At 40.7% G+C, this 21287-nt stretch overlaps 2 protein-coding genes across 3 annotated transcripts in view; both read left to right on the forward strand.

Moving 5' to 3' along the window:
* fig4a (FIG4 phosphoinositide 5-phosphatase a) overlaps window positions 1-6849 on the forward strand; it is a 72857-nt gene extending 66008 nt beyond the window's left edge. For both annotated transcript variants that reach the window (XM_072679546.1, XM_072679553.1), the window contains 2 exons: window positions 1564-1653; window positions 6104-6849. In XM_072679546.1, the coding sequence (XP_072535647.1) occupies window positions 1564-1653; window positions 6104-6281 (268 nt within the window). In that variant the 3' untranslated portion in view covers window positions 6282-6849. The remainder of the gene's footprint in view (window positions 1-1563; window positions 1654-6103) is intronic.
* A 9960-nt stretch (window positions 6850-16809) lies between these two features.
* On the forward strand, window positions 16810-19204 carry gpr6 (G protein-coupled receptor 6). The gene is made up of 2 exons (XM_072679566.1): window positions 16810-17057; window positions 17456-19204. The coding sequence occupies exon 2, from the start codon at window positions 17472-17474 to the stop codon at window positions 18513-18515; it is 1044 nt and encodes a 347-aa protein (XP_072535667.1). The 5' UTR covers window positions 16810-17057; window positions 17456-17471; the 3' UTR covers window positions 18516-19204.
* The last annotated feature ends 2083 nt before the right edge of the window (window positions 19205-21287 follow it).

A 21287-nucleotide genomic window follows, 5' to 3' on the forward strand; every position in this document is an offset into this window, starting at 1 on the left:
CTTTGAATTATTTGAGCAGTTGTTTCTGAGCAGCTGTCATTTCCCTAAACACACTGCCTATAAATATTAAAACCAGAGAAACTGATGATGTAGGGTGATCTCTTTTTTGGAGCTGTATATATGTATCAACATGTAATATATGTAACATTTGTAACATATTGGCAGCATGATGGCACAGCATTCCTGACCAGGAAGCTGCTGATAAGAAGATGGATGGATAGAAATTATGCTTTACATTTTTTGTTGTTTGTTTAAGTGTAGAGGACTTATTCACTTATTTCACCTAGAGAATCAATAGTGTTTTTCAGTTTGAAATTGGGTATCTAAACTTTTGCTGTCATGTTATATCTCCAAAATGCTAACCTTACAGAAACCTTTCTTTCTTTCTATCTTTCTGTCAATGGAAGTCAGTTCTGTTCCAGGTCTCTTTGGAGCATTTCTGTTGGTTTCTATTGGTTCTATTCACACAATATAAAGAACATTTGCCAGATTCACATATGTCAAAAAAATGGAGATACAAGGGTGCCGCAGTACTGTGCTTTTATAAATATTTATTATTAAATTACATGATAATTAAGCTCATACACTTAACATAACACACATTAATGACCTTGCTTATCTGTGGGTTTTTATGTGATCGACCACTGATCATTTCATTCTTTCTTTTCTAATCCGTTTATCCTGCGTTCCTCTCGCTCTCTTTCCCCCTCTCCTCTTCTTCTACTCTTATGTTCTGGCCAGAGCAGCAGGTGTCCAGTTTACTACCTTGCTTTCCCAGCATGTTCTGATTAGTGTGTTCACAGTCTGCCCCAACTGTCCGCAGCCCCAGCCTTCTATTTTACACGTCCTGTGTGTTATTAAAGCCATGACTGACTGGAAATGCACTGACACAAACGCCTCCTCTGTGCACACATACACATAAATGGAATTTCTCTTTTAGGGGTTAGGTGAGGTTGCTTGTAGCTCTACAAGGTGAAAAGGAGTTCACATGGCTGCCCTCCAGCAACCTGCTCACATTTCTATATTCTCTCATTTCCTTCTCCATGGCAGCTTCAGGAGCCTCTTTGAAGCCACTGGTGTTTCATCATAATGCTAAAATTAGACTTTCTTTGTTCTGACACACTTCCCTCAAAAGAGATGGTATAATCTTGAGATTAACTCTCCTCTGAATCATATTATCCTCATCCCTGTATTCTATACCTATATGCTCTCAGGGCAGCCCTTTTCTCATGTACTCTACCTGGAGACTCACGTGTCTTGTTGAAAGTTCCTAGTGCCTGTCACATGTATGTGGCTTACCATGTGCATTCAGTATGAACTGTACATCCTGCAAAGTTTGAAGAGCACCGTACTCACAGTCACATTCATTTAGGGATTCTTCACAAGCATAAACAGTGAGCTCTATAAGAGCACTGTGGCCACTTAGAGGTATTAGTCAGGCATATTAGTTAAATTTGTTATTTGCCTGTATTCTGTGCATGTACTGCTATATTTGTTGTTGTTTTAAGCGCAACAATTATGTAATGATGTGTTGTTTATTTATGCACGCCACTGTCTGCACAGGTTCGCCCACCTCGGCCAAAACCAGCACAAAGTAGAGAGGAGAGACCAATCGACGGACCCCCAAAAAATTCTGGAAAACACGATCAATCTGTGAGTCTCACATCTGTTTACTATTGCTGTTATCTCCAAAATGTTCATGATGTTCAAAATGTTTGATCTGACTGATGATATTTACTGTCACTTGTCCACTCCAATATTAATGTCCGCACATTCTCTGTACTCAGGCACTTTAAAATCAGTTGCTCTACTCAATTAAAGCTTGCTAAATGGGCCTCAAACAAAGGCTGCTCAGCCACTCTATTTAACAGCGGATTTTATGTCCGAACCTTATTAATTAAAGGTTTTAATCTCTTTTGATCAGCTAGCACCAGCTATTCCCCCAAAAAGCAACTCATTGGCCTTTTGTTTTTAATGCAAGAGACTTGCTGTCAGAGTTCTTGTGTCCAAACATTCCAAATAACAAGTATATGCTGTTAACCTTGAAATGTGGAAGTGGGAACTCACTCATAAATGGTTTGATATTACGTATTATTCTAAATGAGCTGTCTGTTTTGCCAGTAGTAGAAAACACGTGTGCCAAATAATCTAGAATGAATGACATTGTGTGTAACTATTTCAGAGGTAAATGAGGTGAAGTTCCGTACACCTGAATAAGTAAAGAATATATGAAGGAATCAAATGAAAAACTGAGGGGGATTCACTATTGCAGTTGATGATCACTGTTAGAACAAAACTCTCTGTTTTGATGATTTAGAATTACTTGATGTTTTTGGACTTTTTTTAGACACTTTTTTTACAGGTTATGCACACTTCATTCTTCTGTACAAAGACCTAGATTATGGTATAACAGTGGAAATATGTTGTGCTTGTTAAGCTGAGGGATTTATCACTTACCCTAGATGCAATCGATCAGGTTAGACATGTTGATATCTGACTTGCTGTTTTTAAGCTTACACTGGAAATTGATTTGCTTCAAAAATCGATGAAAAAGCTACGTTAAGTTTTTTTTACAGGTTTGATCCTCAGTGATTCAATCGGGGGCTGGGAGTCCAAGTCTCACTCTTTCTGGGTAACCCTCCCTCTCCCCCGATCACTCTGTGCTAGTCAGAGCTAGTGTCTGTTAGCTGACATAACAGAATTGGCAGCTAGCGTTCCCCTCTAAGCACAGTCATCTGTCCAGTGACAGCAGTTCAGTTCAGTTCAGATAGCAGTGGCGGTGGGTAACAGCATTTCAGTTTTGCTTTGCAATCAAAATTAGGAGAAAAGGTGATGTATGACGCACTTATTACAGAAGGCTGCAAGTAGAGGTCGGCACAAGATGAGTGTGTCTGCTGGTCCTGTGCGATCGACGCTACAATTAGCAGGAAAAAACTTTTTTAAATGAATATCTAACCACTGGATCCTCAAACTTGATTTATTAAATCAAGTGTCCTTTATCAGTATTAAGCCACGATTTCCATAATGTATACATGCTAATTTATTGCATATGTTTAAAGCTGTAAAATGTAATGTTTCCAACATTCCATTGGGATGAGGCCACACACACAATGAATGCAATTCTAATGGTTGTTAGTTTTCATGTGTAGTGTGGTGGTGCGTTGTTTGGGACACAACCCCACTAAACTAAAGCATCAGACAGAAGACGTTAAAGCACCGAACCGTTGACAGATCTGCGTGGAGAACTCTCCCGTGATGAAGCGGGCAGATGTGGACGGCGTGACATTGGTGGAGTGAGAGGGCAGGGTTGGTACAATATTTTGTTGGTAGGTACTAAACTCCAGAGTTTGTTTAGAAAAGGGCAGAGACTCAACTGATCAGGCAGGCTTCGTCTGCTCGTTTGGGACGCTCCAGAGTTTAAAAATATAGCAGCATTCACACTTACTCTAACAAACTGGATGGACGGACCAATTGCACCAGGACACCAACATAAGAGTTTGTCCCACCTTTGTAAAATTAAGCAGTAAAATCTAACCGTTAGCATGTTTGATATTGCCACACACACACACACATACACACACACCAGCTGTCCTGTAACGCCATCATAGTGTCCCTGTCTGATCCACCATAATTTCATGTATTGACTTGAGATGGAAAATGTCCAGAATGCCAGTGACCATAACGTCAGTAGCAGTATGTGAGCCATTCTCTCTACATGTGGTGGCGAGAGAGAGAGAGAGAAGGGAAGAGTTCGCCTAATGTTTAAGGGAAGGGAACTCCACATGGTGTTTGTCAATCTTCGTCCATTGTATGAATGCTTCACTTACAGTTTGCAGCATGTATTCTCTGAGCAACTGCATGTACCAAACTGCAACAAACGCCACAGTTCGGCGTAATAACCATACTGTTACTCCCCTAAGTATAACCCAAACCACATCATCACCCATACTGTCATACTGTGTAGTACTATTCCACTTTCAAACTGGACCTGTTTGTTAAAGCTATGTGCTAAGCTATGTTTTTCTTTCACTTTACATAAACTGTTGTGTAATTACATAGTAAGTGATGCAAGTAAGAGCCTGAAAATAATCAAATGTAATTTAATATTAAATGACAGACCCTCCTTCCCCACCACCAACCCCAATTATAAACAAACAAGTTTCAGTTTTCAAGGCTTGATGCAGATTGGTTTGTTTTCAGAAGTATATCATAGTGTGAAGTATACGCATAGAACATATATAAAGCCAAACACAGTTTAACTAATACAGATCAAAGCTGCTCCAATGCTTGACTCATGTGTAGCTGTAGCTTGGAGAAATTGGCATAAGAATGGACTGGCCTCCATTCGCTAGCACGTGAGTAGCCTGTGTGTTTGGCAGATAGAGCTGTAGTGTTTGATCTAGATGGAGGAGGCAGGGTAGGGTTTGATGGACAGAGTGCACTTATGGGAAAGTACTTCTTTCTCTCTGTGCTTTCTCTTTCATAAGTGGCAAGTGGAGCTTTGAAAGTGAGTTTTCACTGTGTACATAAATAGTGTGTGTGTTTTTTTGTTTTTTTTTAATTGTTTGCTGGTAGGCCACACAGAGTAAATACCGCAGTTGTGTTTGGTTTCTGATATCAAACAGAATAGTGAGTGTTGTAATCGCAAATGCACACACACACAAGTGTGTGCCTGGCTTGCCGGGTCTGTCACAGTTCTCAGTAAGTGGTCAGTGTGTGTTAAGTATGCTGTTGTTCATTTCCAAGGCCCCTGTGCAAAGAGTGTGTTGTCATCAGGAAGCCATGAGCGAGCACTCAGGTGGTCAGTGAATGGAAAGGGAAGGTTGTATTTTTAAGCTCTCAGAGGCAATAAAGAGATCAGACAGAGTTGCGCTGGATGTTCCTGCATTCATTTCTATTAAATCTTTACTTCAGAGAATTTTTCTTTATCCTGCAAAGTTTTTGTTTGACAGTGGCAATCTTGGTCAGACCAAAAACATACCATACCTAACTCTTTATACCAAAACATACCATATGTATCTGTGTAATAACTGCATCCAGTGCTTTCTGTAGTTTGTTAGTGTCTCAACAACAACATGCAGCAGCTGTATTAAACACTAAATATTAAACACTACAACACACCTTACACCAGGTTGACATCCATGTATATACTTATTGCATATAAGCTCATGATACAGGTTGAAACATCAAATGAATTCATTGTGTATGTATTGTGCATCCCTGGTAGAGTTTGGATTCTCTGCCCGAGCCCAAGCCCGACCCAACGTCCAACCCGAACTCGGGCCGAGATATCCCACTACTTTCCTCTGGTCAGGTTTAAGAAAATGGTCTGTGGCGTAGGCCTAAGTTTTTTTTTTTTTTTTAATGCCATTTTTAATTTAATATAAAGCTATGCCGTGATAATCCCAATATTAAAGCAAGAAATCACACTGTGATCGTAAAAAAGCTGCACAAGTTAAAATGTTATAATCACACAGCACTGACCTGCACACCATGCGTTTGTGAGCTCCTCTGCTTGTCCGCTCGGGCTCATAATGAGAATTTATGGGGTGCGCCGGGTCGGGCTCGGACAGAATGTGCACGTTCAGAATGTGGGCTGGATTTTTTGGGCCCGATCTAGGCTCTAATGTTCAGATGTTTAGATCGGGGTATAGTGAGAGCCATGGCAAAACCCCCAGCTCTCTTATCAATTTTGATGTGTTCATTGTTTTTAGAGACTTAGAGACTGCTGGCATTTAATTGAATGCGTTCTTACCTCTATCAGTGTAATGTTCCTTGTGCCATTGGTTGCAACCCAAGCCTCTGCCTCCATGTTTACCAGTTGGAGAGGTGTTCTTTTTATGAAATTCTGCTCCCTTTTTTCTTTAGACATGCCTTTGTTAATCAAGGCCAAAAAGTTCTATTTTAATTCTCCATCAGTCCAGAGGATTTGTTTCCAAAAATGCATCAGGCTTGATAATGTTGACCAGAAGTGGCCAAACTTTTGCATTCTGCTGTACATTATTGCTAAAATCACAGTTTCTGAAATTATTCAAATAGTTAATTAACAATGTATTATTTAGTTTTATTTTTTATTGATTTTTTTTTTTGTTTGGCTTTTCAGAGTTCCAGTGTCATCGTTTGATGCAGACAGCATTTACGAAGTGTCACCACCCCGGGTTGATGTAGAGAGCCGTGTCATGTTCATGGGACACATCGAGGCAGGGCGAGGCCTGATTGGACCACTGTGCAAAGAAGATCGGCTCATTTACCGCGAGTACATCAGAAACCGATACATGTGATACTATTAGTCACATGCTCTGTCATTGTAACGTTGACGGGCAGTGGGTGGATTACTTAGTATAGTCAGCACTATTAATGTCTGCACATCGTATAACAGAAAGTTTCAAAATACCATCATTTCTAAGTGAGCTGGGATCAGTCTGAATGATCTTTCTCGCTGCTGTTTTAGTGCTTCACAAAAGGAAAGATGCTCTGGAGTTTTGCTCTAGGATTAACTGTGTTTTAATCAGCTTCCTCACAAACAAACTGTTTTATACTCCTCTTGATTGGTGACAAACAAATGGTTATTGCATTTAAATATTACATTAGTGTATTTATATCAGATATGTCTGGATAGCACCTGTTTATTCAAATCATGCTGTTTGTTTATTAAATGTGTCAACTAGATTGGAATCATTAGCATGTTTACTATTATACATAGTTATACAGGTGAACTCTTAAAAGTATTGCACTTCTTAACTGGTGTCCTTTTAAATTGGCCTTTGTGTACATTGTGTTGGCTGCCTAAGCTCCTGTATGTTATGTTCAAGCATTCCATATATGTATTTATTAAACATGTATCTGACAGACCTGGATTTTGTGTTCGGTTTGTAACAGTGACGACCTTTTGGCTTGCGAACAACATTCTCTATTTTGCTGTTTGGCCTTTTTCTCTCGCACACTTTCATTATCCATCTATTGATCTTTTTGTTTGTCCCTCTTTTCTTATTATCATCTGTGCTCTGTTTTTCTTCCTTCACAGTCCCAGCAGTCCCTTTTTGTCTGCTCCATTTCTCTCGTTCCCTCCCTCTTCTTTTCAGTCTCTTTCTTTCTCTCTCTGCATCTCTCCTCTGTGTTAACAGGTGTTGATAAATGTGAGGGTGGTGTAGCCGGCCTTATCTCCCCATCCGTCCGCTCCCTCGTTTCTTTGCCCATGTGCCTCGTGAGTGCAGACGCACAAGCCTTAGCACACCACGGAAACGAGACCAAGGGAAGGTCACATGGCTCATCATAGCAGCGCAACGCTTTCTCGCTAAAGTGAGCAGGTGAACACATGCACATTCACCTTTAGTCGAACTGAGACATATACACACACACACACACACACACTATTGAAATGGTACACAGAAGTCTTGACACATCCATGTCTCAACACTTACACACTCTCACACCCCCACACTCAGCTGCTTTTTCCTACTTGGTGGTCATCACACATGAAAGAGGTGCCGCTATTAGCTGTTATTAAGCATGTATTAAACCCTGAGAAATAATGAGCCAGAGTGGAGGGGGAAAAAAAACAACAGAAAAAAGAACAAAACCTTTTTTTCAGCCTTGCACATTTTCTGAGAGATGAAAAAACGTGCCCATCCAATTTGTGTGCCCATTTGTGTGCGTGTGCACATGTTGGTCTTGAACATTGTCTAAATGATTCACTGACTCAGGCCAGAATGGCAAGTCTTGAAACAGCAAAATGGTCCTTTGAGCTGCACTAGGCCTGAATCTTTAGTGCTTTTTGCTGCAGTGTACAGTGCGAAAGAAAGCGCTTTTCTCTGATAGCTTAACTTTGACTTTGCTCATGAGTGACTGTGACCATGACAATGGCTCAGTTTCAGTTTTAGCTTCACAATCGGGGAGTTCAGTTTGGGGGTTTTCTGTTGCAGCCTTGATTAAACAAGTCTCAGTTTCTCTTTATGTACCCTCTTTGCATTAGCTAATCTGTCAATTGGGTCTTTTAAAGTCTATACACTGATAAATAGTAATTAGTTCAAAATAAACCATTTATGGGGGACCACGTTTGGACTTGGCCAGTACTGCGATGAGAGAGCAGTCTGTACTGTGCTGTGGATGCAGTCTTTAGTCTGAGCTTACATCCTTAGCAAATATAAGCTTCTTGACCTTTCTCAAAAAAGAAGACAATTATCCTTTAGACTAGGTGTTCCAAAAAGAGTTTAAGCAAAGCTTTTTTTTTTTAAACAGCATATATATTTACAAGTGTGAGACACGGTTTGAGAACTGAATTTCTCTGAGATCCACAAATATGTATTTATTTGTTTATTCATTCATTTATTTATTTATTTATAAAAAAAATCTGTTATGTATATTATGTTAGTACAAACTGGATTCCAAAAAAGTTGGGACACTAAACAAATTGTGAATAAAAACTGAATGCAATGATGTGGAGATGGCAAATGTCAATATTTTATTCGTAATAGAACATAGATGACAGATCAAAAGTTTAATCTGAGTAAATGTAACATTTTAAAGGACAAATATGTTGATTCAAAATTTCATGGCGTCAACAAATCCCAAAAAAAATAGGGACAAGTAGCTATAAGTGGCTGGAAAAAGGAAATTGAGCATATAACGAACAGCCAACGAAGACCAATTAACACTAATTAGGTCAATTGACAACATGATTGGGTATAAAAAGAGCTTCGCAGAGTGTCAGTGTCTCTCTGAAGCCAAGATGGTAAGAGGATCACCAATTCCACCATTGTTGCGCAGAAAGATGCAGTAATACCAGAATGGTGCTACCCAATGTAAAATAGCAAAGACTTTTAAGTTATCATCATCAACCATGCTTAACATCATCAAAAGATTCAGAGAATCTGGAACAATCGCTGTGCGTAAGGGTCAAGGCCGTAAAACTCTACTGGATGCTCGTGATCTCCAGGCCCTTAAACGTCACTGCACCTCAAACAGGAATGCCACTGTCAAGGAAATAACAGAATGGGCTCAGGAATACTTGCAGAAATTATTGTCAGTGAACACAATCCACCATGCCATCCGCCGTTGCCAGCTGAAACTCTACAGTGCAAAGAGGAAGCCATTTCTAAGCAAGCTCCACAAGCTCAGACGTTTGCACTGGGCCAGGGGTCTTTTAAAATGGAGTGTGGCAAAATGGAAGACTGTTCTGAGGTCAGATGAGTCACGATTTGAAGTTCTTTATGGAACACTGGGACGCCATGTCATCCGGACCAGAGAGGACAAGGATAACCCAAGTTGTTATCAACGCTCCGTTCAGAAGCCTGCATCGCTGATGGTATGGGGTTTCATGAGTGCTTGTGGCATGGGCAGCTTGCATGTCTGGAAAGGCACCATTAATGCAGAGAACTATGTTCAGGTTCTAGAACAACATATGCTCCCATCTACACGTCATCTCTTTCAGGGAAGACCCTGCATTTTTCAACAAGATAATGCCAGACCACATTCTGCAGCAATCACAACATCATGGCTACATAGGAGAAGGATCCGGGTACTGAAATGGCCAGCCTGCAGTCCAGATCTTTCACCTATAGAGAACATTTGGCGCATCATAAAGAGGAAGGTGCGACAAAGAAGGCCCAACACGATTGAACAGTTAGAGGCCTGTATTAGACATGAATGGGAGAGCATTCCTATTTCTAAACTTGAGAAACTGGTCTCCTCTGTCCCCAGACGTCTGTTGAGTGTTGTAAGAAGAAGGGGGGATGCCACACAGTGGTAAAATGGCCTTGTCCCAACTTTTTTGGGAATTGTTGACGCCATGAAATTTTGAATCAATATTTCTCCTTTAAAATGTTACATTTACTCAGATTAAACTTTTGATCTGTCATCTGTGTTCTATTACGAATAAAATATTGACATTTGCCATCTCCACATCATTGCATTTAGTTTTTATTCACAATTTGTTTAGTGTCCCAACTTTTTTGGAATCCGGTTTGTAGATACCTTTCTCACCACACCACTGATGACGCTTTTTGGACCTGTATGTGTAGGCTGTGTACACTTAACCTTCCTTCCAAAGCAATAAGGGGCACTGTTGTGTTTGTCCTCCTTAAGAAGCCTGCAGGATCTACGGCTAACAATTGGTTAAAGAATGGGATACTGAATGTGTGAGCATACATTTTTTTCATGTGGTCACATGTTTCACGTTAACCTGTTTAGTCCTGAACTAGCAGATATTGTCTTGCGACCAAGCCACATGTTTGTTACAGCCGCTCAGAGGAAAGAAAAATCATAATGTCGATCTCCTTAAGATCTCTGTTTTTACCTAGAGGACCATGAGATCAGATGGAAAGACAAAAGAGACTTTAGCATTTAGCATCAGCTGCTCAAATCTGTCTCCTAAAGACTCCTTATGTACTATACTATACTGTTACTGTATATACTTCCAGTGGGTAAAATAATTCATAAGCATGGTTATCAACTTTCATTGCTATGCTGATGACCAGGACCTTTGTCTCAGCAAAATAACAAACTGTCTTAAAGAAATAAAAACAGGATCACTCACAACTGTCTGTCTTTCCTTAATTTTGATAAAAAAAAAAGAGGAGTTGGAATACAGGGGTTTTCAGTGGTCTAAGAAACAGGTTTTCAAATCTGAATGGACAACACTGACCGAGGTTAACATTATACCAGTTTTCTGGATAAACCCAGTCTCTTAAAACCACTAGGTAACTGGAAACCAACACAGTTAAACAGGAGTGGAAAGGTTGTTGATTTCAGATGGGGGGGGGGGTTGCTTGTTTAATAAGAACTTTGATTTGATCAGTAAATGTGTTAAAATTAAGGTCTAAGTAAAAAGACAGAAACATACTACTAGTGTTAATCAAATGTTTATGATATCAGAGCTGAAGACCATGTATTACCACATTTATCATCATGTGACCTGAAAATTAAAGTGGTAAACTTTTGTGTGTAAAGAGAATCCCTTTTACAGAAAACCTTTTAGTACTTTTCTTGAGTAAAAATTATCATACTAAAAATCATACTTCAACTTTTGCATTTTCTGACTGGAATAACTGTACTTTTACTTAGTATGGGATTTGTGTACTTCTGCCACCTCTACTTGTTATAAAAATTGTTGAAACAGTGGGCAAGCAACGGGTTATGATTTGTATCTGAGCAGTTGTATAATTTGGCAAGTCTGGCTTGGACAACTTGCTTCACATAATGTCAAGGTATTTCAATAACATTGAGATCACTCTCAATGTTATCGAGAACTCAGACTCTAACTTGGCTATTCTAAAATATACAGTTTATACAGTTTATTGATCTATGCCTGTTTTGGATGACTTTTATGACCTTTTTTATGTTTTGTAAGTTTATTCAAACTGAACTTACAGTGACCTCCAGATCTACTGAACTTACTGACCAGATCTACATTTGCTATCATTCCTCAGTCATTATAAAATTGTAACATTGTGAATTTACTGACTTTCTGAAATAATGTATAAAATAAAGTAAGCAAAAATGTTTAGAAAGCACTGACACTGGATGAAATGCATATAAAAAGTACATAGTGAATTTATGTGTGTTGATGTGCCAGCTTAATCCTGTTATTAAGGAAGCCTAGTGTTTACAGGTATCCTTCAATACCTAGTTTATCTAATTTTTATCAGTTTTTCATTACAGTAAATTGGTGAGCTGCTGATGGAACTGAACAAATCTGTGAGTATACGGAGTCAACAACCAATCTAACTCTATGCATTTGCTTTTATTGTAATGCTATGTGTTTTTTTTTACAGTGTTTGTATACACACTCTCACTGCTGAGATACTAAGACAGTTTGAAAGTTTTAAACAGTTGTTAAGACTGCATAACTAAATTACCAAAAGATAAATTACTGGCACTGCTAACCTCTCCTTGACAAAATAACATGCTCCAGGATGGAAGATACGGTCACATTCACTTTAATTAAGAAAACAAAAGATTTCCTCTAATCTGAGATTTGTCTTGCATTCGTAGTTGTATGCATGAGCAAAGCCTTGCCTTGTTTTATTATCTTATGCTCATTTCGGCTAATGAAGTGTCCAATGGAGTCCATATTGCTTTCCAGTCATACGTGTGGGTGTTCTGACCCTGATTGGAGGCCATTTGATGGGACTGCCCTGTAAACAAGACAATGGCTTGCACATTATTCCCTGGAGAAAGAGAAAAAGGGAGAGAGAAAGCATTAGACACATGAGGAAATGGAAAAAGAGGAACAGCCAGATGAAGAAATTATCTTTACCACCAGTCTCTGCTTCAGAAGATATGATATGTGATATCTGCTACCCTACTAACAGTAACGTCTTTTTTTGAAATATCTGAGTTAAGATTTCTCACTTCTGTATGCCAATCTTGTCAACAACACAGTTTTGAAGCTTTAAAAAGTTCATATAACTGCCTCCTTAAAGCTGATATTACTTGATGTTTTGTGTAATGTCTTGGGATGGTTCCCCCCTCCTCCCAATGTACAGTGCATCCGGAAAGTATTCACAGCGCTTCACTTTTTCCACATTTTGTTAGGTTACAGCCTTATTCCAAATTGTATTAAATTAATCTCTTTCCTCAAAATTCTACACAAAATACCCCATTATGACCATGTGAAAAAAGTTTTCTTGAGAGTTCTGAAAATTTATTAAAAATAAAAAACTAAGAAATCACATTTACGTAAGTATTCACAGCCTTCGCCATGAAGCTCAAAATTGAGCTCAGGTGCATCCTGTTTCCACTGATCATCCTTGAGATGTTTCTACAGCTTAAATGGAGTCCCCCTGTGGTAAATCCAGTTGATTGGACATGATTTGGAAAGGCACACACCTGTCTATATAAGGTCCCACAGTTGACTGCATGTCAGAGCGCAAACACCAAGCATGAAGTCAAAGGAATTGTCTGTAGACCTCCGAGACAAAATAGTCTCGAGGCACAAATCTGGGGAAGGATACAGAAAAATTTCTGCTGCTTTGAAGGTCCCAATGAGCACAGTGGCCTCCATCATCCGTAAATGGAAGAAGTTTGGAACCACCAGGACTCTTCCTAGAGCTGGCCGGCCATCTAAATTGAGTGATCGGGGGAGAAGGGCCTTGGTCAGGGAGGTGACCAAGAACCCGATGGTCACTCTGTCAGAGCTCCAGCGTTCCTCCATGGAGAGAGGAGAACCTTGCAGAAGGACAACCATCTCTGCAGCAATCCACCAATCAGGCCTGTATGGCAGAGTGGCCAGGCGAAAGCCACTCCTTAGTAAAAGGCACAAGGCAGCCCGTCTGGAATTTGCCAAAAGGCACCTGAAGAACTCTCAGACCATGAGAAACAAAATTCTCTGGTCTGATGAGACAAAGATTGAACTCTTTGGTGTGAATGCCAGGCGTCATGTTTGGAGGAAACCAGGCACTGCTCATCACAAGGCCAATACCATCCCTACAGTCAAGCATGGTGGTGGCAGCATCATGCTATGGGGATGTTTTTCAGCTGCAGGAACTGCCAGACTAGTCAGGATAGAGGGAAAGATGAATGCAGCAATGTACAGAGACATCCTGGATGAAAACCTACTCCATAGCGCTCTTGACCTCAGACTGGGGCGACGGTTCATTTTTCAGCAGGACAACGATCCGAAGCACACAGCCAAGATCTCAAAGGAGTGGCTTCAGGACCACTCTGTGAATGTCCTGGAGTGGCCCAGCCAGAGCCCAGACTTGAATCCGATTGAACATCTCTGGAGAGATCTGAAAATGGCTGTGCACAGACGTCTCCCATCCAACCTGATGGAGCTTCAGAGCTACTGCAAAGAAGAATGGGCAAAACTGCCTAAAGAGAGGTGTGCCAAGCTTGTGGCATCATATTCAAAAAGACTTGAGGCTGTAGTTGCTGCCAAGGGTGGTTCTACAAAGTATTAAGCAAAGGCTGTGAATACTTATGTAAATATGATTTCTTTGTTTTTTAATTTTAATAAATTTTCAGAACTCTCAAGAAAACTTTTTTCACATGGTCATAATGGGGTATTTTGTGTAGAATTTTGAGGAAAGAGATTAATTTAATACAATTTGGAATAAGGCTGTAACCTAACAAAATGTGGAAAAAGTGAAGCGCTGTGAATACTTTCCGGATGCACTGTATGTTGCATCCAGGCAAAGAAGACCCTGATTGCTTTGTCCTCTCAGATTCCCGACCATGGAAGGCTTTGAAGGCACTAGGATTTGGACTACAGACACTTTACGCAATTTCTTCTTATAAGAAGGCAGCTATAAGTAAATTTTTAAGCTCAACCTCAAGCAACATTATGTAGCAAATTGCCTTCAATTAACAGAAGAAACAGATCGAAAAGAACTGCGTAATGCTGCGTAACACAAGTCACATTTGTGTGAAATGCTGTAATATCTACCACATGCTTCTTTCATTTCAGATGCACATTAAAGCACAAGTTGTGTTTATGACAGTTGTGTAAAAAGAAATTGCACTCCTTAACTGTAGGGGCAGTCCAGAAGCAAAACATACCAATTCTCACAAAATGCTGCTTTAAATTATACTGTTTTCTTAATTGCGATGCAGCCCTGAAGCCCTAAATGTTTGGTTTTGATACATTTAGTCAGTTTGCTGTGAGAAGCAGCACATCACCACCTGACATGTTAGTCTGCTAGTTAATGGAAAACTGGTTGCTATGCAAACCAGCATAGCAGCTTTTCCTGTGCCAATTCATATTTCGCCCACCATAAAAGGAACGTTTCATTTCATTTCACAACGTTTCAAGGCCAAATGTTTCTGTTTTAAATAAAGTCACACACTTAATCTTTATACACCAAAGAACAAGCTATAATACTGAACCAGTGTATACTATCTCACCTTGAACGTAGCAACAAGCAATGGAACTAGTTTCAGCTTTGAATGAAGGAATAGTCTCTGTACTAAACATTATGTGGCAGCCATCCGAGTTTGGTAGGTGTGTTGAAATGGAACGTTACAACATTACACATAAAACTATCACTGTTATCTGTTATATTTATGTTATATTTTTTTACTATAACTGTTAAAAAATATAACTGTTTATCAGAAAACATTTGCCTGATCAAGTTGCTACGTCGTTGTTCTAGATTATGAGGTTTCTAAGAATAACTAAATAAATTGGTTGGCCAATAGACTTTATGAATTTTCACAATAACTGACCACTGGGGATCCTTACGTTAACTACAACATGTGTCTTCACAAAACCTTCACAGAACCTTAAATCTTTCTATAAATCATTGTGTTTCTCCATGATTTTCCTCACCTAAGTAGTATTACATATTTTAGTTTAAGTTATTTTACATGAACTACAGGGCAATTTAAAATGGTTTAAATCAGCTCAGTCAATTAAGTGAAAAAAAAAATATTAACGGGATCAAGTAACAAACCTGTTACCCAAAATGTTTTTTTTTACTACTGTAACCCTTCTTTTACCTAAACTACTTCTTCATGCTAAAGCAAAGTGTGTTTCTGGCTGCTGTTACATAAGAAAGCTGTAGTAATGGATCACAGTGGAACTGTTCGGCTCTGTCAGGGCCGTGTGTGAATGGCTTGAGCACAAAACAGGTCGTCATCTCTTCTTGTGCAGAGGACAGAACTGTGCTGCTTAAATCAGCGCATTTATCTTTGCATCACGTTGGACGCCAACACGTGTGGAGTGCAGGCACTGGTGTTTCCCCCCATCCTGCCCGTGGAGCGCCTGTTTTGCAATCGTTTTTGTGAATTTTGTATGTTAACAAAACATGTGTGATTAACAGGTGTCTGTGAATGTTAAAGGGTTATTCACCAACTTATGAAAGCTTCTGCATAATTCTATCATTGAGTAATCAAAGTCATTCAGAGTGCTTTAATGCGAGAGGGTTAATTGAAGAGAAACCCAACTAGGATTTCTTTACAGTGGTGGTGATGGAAACCAGTGGTGGTGAAGGTTATATGTAATGTGGATGATGTGTGTTTTATGTGTGTTTTGTTAATGTTGTTGTACACAAAAAATCCTAACAGCTAAAAGTTGACTTGATTTATTTTGAAAGGTATCCAGACATCAATGGTTCAAATAATCTACTTAAGTAAGTGCACTTATTGCTGACACAGGCATTCTGTTGTTTATGCACAGCTTATTATTACCTTGAAATAACATCCGAAGGGCTCCAGTGACCTGTGGATGGAGCAAGAAATGCCAATTCTCTATATTGCTGCCTTTATTTCTCTCTAAAAAAAGTATTATCAATAGGGAGCTACCTGGAGCATCTTAATGAGCCCCATGTCACCATGCCCAATGCCAAGTATTGGCTAGAGGTGCAAAAAGCGAACCAGCACTCGGTTATGGAGCAGTGTAATTTTCTAAAGTGATTGAGCTTCTTCATGTACCTTTGGGATACTTTAGGGTAGCATTTGTGATCCAGTGTGAACTAATCACCCATCACCTGTACCAGATCTCACTAAAGCTCCTGTGGCTTAAGGAAAGAGGGACACACTCTAACGTGCTGGTGTTGCTTCAATTCGTAATGAGTGAGAATAAATGGACATGTTAAACCAAATGAACAAGGAAACAGGTGGACCCTGTGTCTTAATAGGAGGGTGAGTCTGTTGTGGTTATAATGCTTGCAATAGCATCATGTCCAGTCATTCAAATTGAAATGCAGAGATGAAAGCAAGCAAGCAATCTGCTATGTTGCATATCTCAATGTTAGGCACTTTATACCTGCTCTGACAACACACCCACTCAGAGAGAGAGAGTGAGAGAGTGAGAGAGTGAGAGAGTGAGAGAGTGAGAGAGTGAGAGAGAGAGAGAGAGAGAGAGAGCCTTGACGTCACTCAGGTTTATTACCGGTCTTCCCGGTTCCCACAAACACCAGTCCCTCGTGCTCTCTGCAGAAGTGTACAGTCAATGCCGTTCTTGGCTGGCCCCCTTCGACATCATCTCTCCTCTGTACGGAGAGAGGAACTGGAGAAAGCGGTTTACCTGAGAGAGCGTTTACGGACCGGGAAGAAGCCAGCTGAACAGTATTTCTTTCGCAGAAGGCGATCCCAGTTTTGCTCCATGTGAAGAAAAGGTACGCCCAGAACTGATACTCTGTGAAATCTGTCTCTATGAACTTTCCTGCGGCAGTTTGTCTGTTTTTAATGTCTTAGTGTACCTGTTCAGTCTCGCGGTTTGTTTTCAGCACCACGGACAGCTCCGCCCGTTTCCATGCGTTTCGCATGGAAACGGACGGAGCTGTCCGTGGTGCTGAAAACAAACCGCGAGACTGAACAGGTACACAGATTCAGACTGAGTGTGATTTTTCTGGAGGAGGTGTCTAAAGTGTATAAAGGCAGTTGCATTAGCTGTTCATCCTCGCTCACCTGTTTGTTAACTAAACTCTTAGCACCTCTCCCACATCAAGCCTTTTGACTTTTGGTTGTTTGTGTCTAAGACCTGTTCGCATTCAAGTCCCGTGTCTTGTTTCAGGGCGATCGCCGGAGAGATGAACGAGAGCGCAGCAACCAATGAGAGTTTGACGGGGCTCTCCGTGGCCTTGGGGGTGGAAGCCGAAGCCTTCAACAGCAGCGGCAGTCTCGCACTCTTATCCTCCTCTTCATCCTCCTCCTCCTCCTCCTTTTCTTCTTCCTCCACGTCCCCTCTGGACTTCCCCGTGAACCCGTGGGACATCATGCTGTGCCTGTCCGGCACGGTGATCGCGTGTGAGAACGCCATCGTGGTGGCCATCATCTTCTACACCCCGACGCTGCGCACGCCTATGTTCGTGCTTATCGGCAGCCTGGCCACGGCGGACCTTCTGGCCGGCTTGGGTCTCATCCTGAACTTCGTGTTCCAGTACGTGGTCTCCTCGGAGACCATCAGCCTGGTTACGGTGGGCTTCCTCGTGGCCTCGTTCACGGCGTCCATTAGCAGCCTGCTGGCCATCACGGTGGACCGCTACTTGTCGCTGTACAACGCGCTGACCTACGTGTCGGAGAAGACGCTGCACTACGTGCACCTGATGCTGGTGGGCGCGTGGGGCGCGTCGCTGGGCCTCGGCCTGCTGCCCGTGCTGGGCTGGAACTGCCTGGACGACGCCGAGGCGTGCAGCATCGTGCGGCCGCTACGGCGCGCCAACGTCACGCTGCTAGCCGCGTCCTTCTTCGTCATCTTCGCGCTCATGCTCAGCCTGTACGTGCGCATCTGCAAGATCGTGTGCCGCCACGCGCACCAGATCGCGCTGCAGCAGCACTTCTTCGCCGCCTCGCACTACGTGGCCACCAAAAAGGGCGTGTCGACGCTCGCCATCATCCTGGGCACGTTCGGCGCCAGCTGGCTGCCCTTCGCCGTCTACTGCCTGGTGGGCGAGCGCGAGTACCCGGCCGTGTACACCTACGCCACGCTGCTGCCCGCCACCTACAACTCCATGATCAACCCCATCATCTACGCGTACCGCAACGCGGAGATCCAGCGCTCAATCTACGTGCTGTTCTGCGGCTGCTTTCACTCCAACGTGTCCTACCGCTCCAGATCGCCCAGCGAGGTCTAGAGCTGTCCTCAGAGACTCGCTCGAGAAGCGGCTAATCAGCACTGTAGTATCACAACCTCATAACTCCCAACTTTTTTTTTTTTCTGTTGTTAATAATAATAATATAAACAATAATTATTGCTATTAGAAATCCACTTCATTTGAAAGCTGCTCTTTACATTGAACATTACGTTTGATGGCGAGTGGACCAGTATGTGCACTCCAGAAGGACTTCTGGTTTTTTTTACGGACGCATTACGAGGTTGTGTTACAGCAAACGCACTGCTGCCTTTTCACCCCTGCTTCACTGCTCGATGTGTCTGCAACAAAAAAAGAGAACGTGTGAGTCCAAGGCTTGTCTGTCTGTCTGTCTGTCTGTCTGTCGCGCAGTTGCACTTTACTGAGACTCGAGCCAGCCGAGAGTCTGTCCTAATGCTGTGAACAACAACAACGACTTTCTGAATTCTGTGGTCGACGAAGCAACAAAATAAAGCATCAAGAATGTATTTCCAACCATCGGACGTGGGGAAAACATAGCACTTTAATATTTAAGTTTTGAAATGCCAAAGCAGTATTGTATAGGCCCGTATTTAAAGTTGTGAGTGATTTGTGTGACAAAGTTTTTTTATCTTGTAAAATAATCTATGACTGTACATTTTATACGAGACAGAGAACAGAAATAAAAACGTTTTTTCAAAAAAAAAATCTTCCTGAGTTTCTACCTTCTACTGAAAGGTGCATATTCACAACAGATTAGCAATGAATAACTTCAACTCAAGCAGCGGGAATAAAGCCACACTGATATAAATGAAACAAGGTTAGGATCAGGTTACATTGCCAATTGAATCCCATTTAATAAAAAAATCATCCTGCTTAAATACTCAAGTACTTCTGTTAATAACTTTTACAGTTACTAGAAAAAAGTAAGTGAACCACTTCCCTGGATTTCTGCCTTGGTTGCTACTAAAACAGGTTCTAAAACATCATCATTTAGGTCACAATTGTAGACAAATAAACATCTAACTAAACTAATAACACAAACAGTTGTACTGTGCATGTCCTGTATTGAGTATGTTGAGTAAACCTTCACAGTGCAGGCTAGAAAAAGTCAGTGAACTCTCAAATCGAATAACCTGTAAACAGGGTTTGGTAGTCATAGAATACAAGTAATGGCATTGCATAATCAGGATACTTAAAAAAACAGTAACTGTGTTCCTTGACAGTGGTAGAAAAAGTAGGTAATTAGATTACACATGCATTTAAACAAATTACAAACAAGATTACATTACAGGCTAACAAGGATCACCATTACTAAGTATTACTAAGTATTTTTGTGAGTGATGGTGTGTTTGTGAGATGCTGTTGGTGTTGTTGATGTTTCTTTTTTTTATTTTTTTATTGAAGCACACTGAGCTAGCTAAGGGTAACAGAGCCCCCATGGAGAATTTTGAGCTTGCCTTTCCTGCATGCCACACTATTAAAATGCATTTAGTAATTTAAATTTCAAAAGAATATTTTTAAAAGCGGAAAGGCAAATATTATCAGTGTAAATGATACCTTCCTGCGGTAAATATTCTCTTAGCTTCAAAAGACCTCACTTGAATAAAAAAAATGTAAAGGTAAGAAAATCACCATTGAAGACCAATATCAATCATCCAAAATACCTGAAATAATCTAATTTCACATTTAAAATCTTTTACATTAACTTTGAAAAATTAAGATTTCCTGTAAAGTTCTGATTTTTGAGATAAGGTTTTGTTCCAGCAGCAATGGTAAACTGCAGTAGAATATGTTACATGAGGACACAAGATTGTCCCTGGTTTGGTATGTGGTGTCAATGCAGGATGGTTTCATATGAATTTGTTCAGTATTTCTTTTGTCTTTGTGTGAATACATAGCTTGAAAAAGACAAGTAAAAGGTTTTCAGATAACATTACGTAATCTTATGTCACAATTTGATTGTTGAACAAGCGATCAGTTATCGGAAATGGATTACATTTATTAAGTAACCCTCCCAACCCTGGCTGTTGAACGCTGCCTGTAGGAGCAATCACCTGCACCATATTTTGGACCATTTCTTGTTGCAAATGTATTTCAGTTTATAAAATGTTCTGTGATGCCTTGTTTGCACAACCCTCTTCAGGTCATGACACAAAACGATAAGGGTCAGGACTCATCATCATCACACATCTTCTTCTTTTTCAACGATTCTATAATTTATTTTCTTTTGTGCTTTGGGTCCTTTGTCCATTGTCCTGTTGCATCACCCAACATCTCTTCAGCTTGAGGTCATGGACTGCTGCCCTTCTCTTCTCTTGTAAGATGTCTCAATATACCATTAAATTTACTGTTCCCTTAATGATTGTAAGGTGTCCAGGTATTGAAGCAGAAAAACTTGAACATGAGAAGCTCCATAACACATTTCCCCTGTGTCACAATGGACAATGTATTGGACAGAGCAACTTCTGATGCATACCTCTAACACTTTTACTTAACATGTCAGATAACAACAGTAATCCTGGCTCCACAAAGTCAGGGACATAAAAACACTAAGTTATTAGTTACTAAGGCCATGTTTTAACAGAGATCTGTGTTTCCACGCTAGACCTGAGAGAAGGCGGGGTATACCTAATTTACTTACACAGTCAATCTCCATCCTACTTCATGTTGATTCACATCTTATGCCAGTTCTTCCACACTGGCCCAGTCCTCCTTTAGCACTGACCCAGTACTATCACAGGTTAGCTGCTGATTGTACAGAAGATTGTACTGAAAATATTTTTGCTACCTTTT

This window comes from Salminus brasiliensis, chromosome 1 (genome assembly GCF_030463535.1).
Source record: "Salminus brasiliensis chromosome 1, fSalBra1.hap2, whole genome shotgun sequence".
In the NCBI taxonomy this organism is placed as follows: domain Eukaryota; kingdom Metazoa; phylum Chordata; class Actinopteri; order Characiformes; family Bryconidae; genus Salminus; species Salminus brasiliensis.

What these genes read in the sequence shown, in the direction of transcription:
- gpr6 (XM_072679566.1), top strand. Translation starts at nt 17,472, where the DNA reads ATGAACGAGAGCGCAGCAACCAATGAGAGTTTGACGGGGCTCTCCGTG.